Source organism: Beta vulgaris, chromosome 7 (assembly GCF_026745355.1).
Source record: "Beta vulgaris subsp. vulgaris cultivar EL10 chromosome 7, EL10.2, whole genome shotgun sequence".
Classification (NCBI taxonomy): Eukaryota; Viridiplantae; Streptophyta; class Magnoliopsida; order Caryophyllales; family Amaranthaceae; genus Beta; species Beta vulgaris.
The window spans coordinates 37,023,913-37,028,095 of record NC_079208.1 but is presented as its reverse complement, the minus strand read 5'-3'; the positions used below and the strand labels follow the sequence as shown (position 1 = coordinate 37,028,095).

At 38.8% G+C, this 4,183-nt stretch overlaps 1 protein-coding gene across 1 annotated transcript; it reads left to right on the top strand.

Moving 5' to 3' along the window:
• Nucleotides 1-826: 826 nt before the first annotated feature.
• Nucleotides 827-3,924, top strand: LOC104899388 (xyloglucan galactosyltransferase MUR3). Its single transcript, XM_010686564.4, has one exon. It carries the CDS (start codon nt 1,574-1,576, stop codon nt 3,551-3,553), a length of 1,980 nt encoding a protein of 659 aa, XP_010684866.2. The 5' UTR covers nt 827-1,573; the 3' UTR covers nt 3,554-3,924.
• The last annotated feature ends 259 nt before the right edge of the window (nt 3,925-4,183 follow it).

The following is a 4,183-nucleotide window of genomic DNA, read 5'->3' as shown; positions in this document are numbered from 1 at the left end:
AACAAAGGCGGTGATGAGATGATGTTGGTGATGCGAAGTGGGAGAAGATGCGTGCAGATGGATTTTTACACCATAAGTTATGATGTAAAAGTTAAACCTGACAAATTATGTACTTTTATACGTGCAATTAGAAGATGCTTTTCTTGATTAAGTTTTTCGTGAAAAAATCATTAGTTGGTCAATGAAAATGTAATGTAACAATTAAATTTTTGATTTTGCTTACTTTTTTAACCTCAATGTATGCGTAAATAATTGAGTTGAGGTATAAGAGCAGTGAAGTTTTGTAGTTGATGAGCATGATTTTTTTCTTTTCTTAGTTATTTTAAACCTTACACATCAATATATCATACATCATAACGCAATACAGATCATTGATTCGTTTCCCTTCCTTCTAGAAGTAAGAAGACTAGAAGAGTGTTAAACATCTTATACTCCTAGATTTAAGCTACTTACTCCACTCCCAACTCCCAACTCCCAAGTCTAATAAGGTGTTGTTTGGTTGGAAGCTATTTTCCTTGGAAATACAAATTCCTAGGAAATACATTATGGGTGTTGTGTTTGGTTGGAGAGAAATGGTAGAAGCATAGGAAATACAAATTCCAAGGGAAATAGAATTTCCCATGAAACATGGGAAATCACTCACCAAGCCCCCCTTGGTGAGTAATTTCCTAGGAAATGCAATTTCCTATAGTGTCAACCAAACAATTTTGTCTAATTCCTAGGAAATTAACAAGGGAAAGAATTTCCCATGAAATGTAAATTCCCATGGGAAATTACTTCCCATGTGAACCAAACGAGGCCTAAGTTTCACCCTCAATTTCATCATTTCATGTGGACGGCTGCAAACGTTACTACTAAAATCAAGTGTGTGCCATTACATAAATTTGCATGCTCCCACCATCTCATCTCTTCTCACACTTCCCCACACTCTAGTCTCCACCCTTCCAATTTCACAACCCACAGGAAAAAAAGAAAAAAAAAAAACAACGCAAATTTAGCAACATATGTGACGCCATATGCCACGTGTCCACGAGTCCACCGGCTACCGACAAACTTCCATCACATACGGCGCACGGATCTAGCGTGAGCCGCCCTTCGGCCATATTTATACGCTCTCTCCAATTTCCTCTTCTACCTTTTCCTCCCTATTTCTCTGCTCATTTCTGGAAATTTCTTGGTCAATTTTTTTACTTGGCAGTAAAAATTTTAGCATATCTTCATCTTCTTCATTGTAAAAATTGTAAGTTTCTCTCTCATCTTTGATCTTTTATACTTGAACACATCAACTATTATTGTTGAAGCTGATTACATTTCTCTTCTTTCTTGCAACTTTGATGTACATATTACAATTTCAAGACCCCCCCTTGAAATTTTCTGATTAGATTTACTCAAAATTAAAGTATAGAATTTAACTTTATACCTGATTGTGAAAAAATCCATCTGGGTTTTGAAGCTAAGATTGAGATTATTAGTGGGTTAATTTTTGTTTTATGGATTGTGATAGTTTTTGGGTGATTAGAGGAAAGAGGGTTTTGAGGGTGGGATCTAGTGATTGTTGGTGTTTTGTTATGTGATGAGACGTAGGTGGACATTGGGAACTATTCCTTATCAAATGGAGAAAGGGAATGCAAAAAATCATAATAGAAGGTTGTGTGTGTTGAGTTCTTTGTGTGTGTTGTTTTGGAGTTTGCTATTGTATTTCCATTTTGTTGTTCTAGGAGGTAGCACTGTTAATGATTCCGCTTCGTTACAATCGAACCCTATTAGAATCGAACCGTTTAACCCTGTACCTATTGAGCCTGTGAATTTTCCGGTCTTGAACGATGTTAAGTCAACTAGTGATGTTACTGAGATTGAGGTTAAGGGTGATGATAAGTCAACTAGTGAGATTTTGGTAAATGTTGATGATAAGTCAACTAGTGATCTAACTACTAGTGATGTTACTGATCCTGAGTTGAGTAGTAATGACGTTGAGAACGAGGCGAGTAATGTGGTTGAGCCTGAAGTTTCGTCCGTGAGTAGTCGTAAGATGGATGTTGGATCGAAGATCAGGGATTCTAGGCCTAAGAATGATGAGCTCCCTAAGGATGAACCGGAGGAGTTTCAGTTTATGAGGGCGTTGAGGACGGTTGATAACAAGAGTGATCCTTGTGGGGGGAGGTACATCTATGTACATGATCTTCCCCCGAAGTTCAATGATGATATGCTTAAAGAGTGTAGGAGCCTCAGTCTTTGGACTAATATGTGCAAGTTTACTACCAATGCTGGGCTTGGTCCTCCGCTTGAGAATATTGAGGGGGTGTTCTCGCATACTGGGTGGCATGCGACAAATCAGTTTGCGGTGGATGTGATCTTTAATAATCGGATGAAGCAGTATGAGTGTCTGACAAGGGATTCTTCGCTTGCTGCAGCAATATTTGTGCCCTTTTATGCTGGGTTCGATATTGCACGGTATCTTTGGGGCTACAACACATCTAGGAGAGATGCTGCTTCACTTGAGTTGGTTGATTGGCTGATGAAAAGGCCAGAGTGGAAGATAATGGATGGAAGGGATCATTTTCTAGTTGCAGGAAGAATTACCTGGGACTTCAGAAGATTAACAGATGATGAGAAAGACTGGGGTAGTAAGCTTCTGTTTTTGCCTGCAGCCAAGAACATGTCTATGTTGGTGGTGGAATCGAGCCCCTGGAATGCAAATGACTTTGCTATACCATATCCTACCTACTTTCATCCTGCAAAGGATGCTGATGTGTTTGTCTGGCAAGATCGGATGAGGAAGCTGGAGAGAAAATATCTTTTCTCATTTGCTGGGGCACCAAGACCTGGGAATGTGAAATCAATCAGAGGACAGATAATTGATCAATGCAAGAGCTCAAAGGTGTGCAAGCTTTTGGAATGTGATTTTGGGGAGAGCAAGTGTCATTCTCCAAGTAGTATTATGCAGATGTTTCAGAGTTCCCTTTTCTGCCTACAACCTCAAGGGGATTCATACACTCGGAGATCAGCTTTTGACTCGATGTTGGCTGGTTGTATACCTGTATTTTTCCACCCTGGTTCAGCTTACACCCAATATACATGGCATCTCCCTAAGAATTTCTCAAGTTATTCAGTATTCATATCTGAGAATGATGTCCGTAAGAGGAATCTCAGCATTGAGGAAAGGCTTCTGGAAATACCTCCTCAACAGGTGGAGATCATGAGAGAGACAGTCATCAATCTCATACCCAAGTTGGTATATGCCGATCCTCGCTCCAAGTTAGAGACCCTCCCAGATGCCTTTGATGTATCTGTGCAGGCAGTTATTGACAAGGTTACAAGATTAAGAAAGAACATCATCCAAGGCAGGACAGAATATGATAACTTCATTGAGGAAAACAGTTGGAAATATGCTCTGCTAGAGGAAGGCCAACGAGAGGCTGGAGGTCATGAATGGGATCCTTTCTTCTCTAAGCCTAAAGAAGGTGAAGGGGATTCAAACGGTGCTGTGTCTGCAGAAGCTGCTAAGAACTCTTGGCATAACGAGCAAAGAAGTCAATCCAGAAAGAGAAGCTAGTTATAGTTCCTTTTGAAATGAACATTGCTTCTATTCGCCAGGTAAAATTGGCTTTACCTGGGAACTTCCCGTTGCTGTTTCAGGCATATCATCTTTGTTCAAACATGATAATTATGGCTGTTCATAGGATACTTATATTTCGCTTTACGATTTTGCTTAGTGATACATGAAGAGCTGTATGATAAATATATTCCAATGTAATGCAATTTAGCCAGAACCATATTTTCTTTTTAATGGTTCATTAGTGGTAGTATGGTACCGTCAATAGCTGTGGAATTTGTTCTATTTGCTACTTCATATAAGGATGGGCTTATTTCCCTTTCTTAATACTCTAATCATTATTGATTATAGAAAAAAAAATTGCTTATTGATCTTTAAAAGTGAAATTGTTTAGATTTTCATTTACTGGATTACGAATTTGGGTGCTTGGAGTAGGCTAGGTTTTATGTTACTCGAACACTTAATTTTACTATAGTATCGATGTTGGATCTTTGATGTTCCGAACATGTGAACGCTTAAATTGTTTATCAAAAACGCTTAAAGTAGCGAGTCTAATACTTGGATGCATATTCAATATATCTAATAATTTGTTTTCATAGTTAGGTTCCACTTCCCACTACATGTTGCCGT

Bases quoted from the DNA above. Each gene is read 5' to 3' on its own strand.
- LOC104899388 (XM_010686564.4), top strand. From the start codon at position 1,574: ATGAGACGTAGGTGGACATTGGGAACTATTCCTTATCAAATGGAGAAA.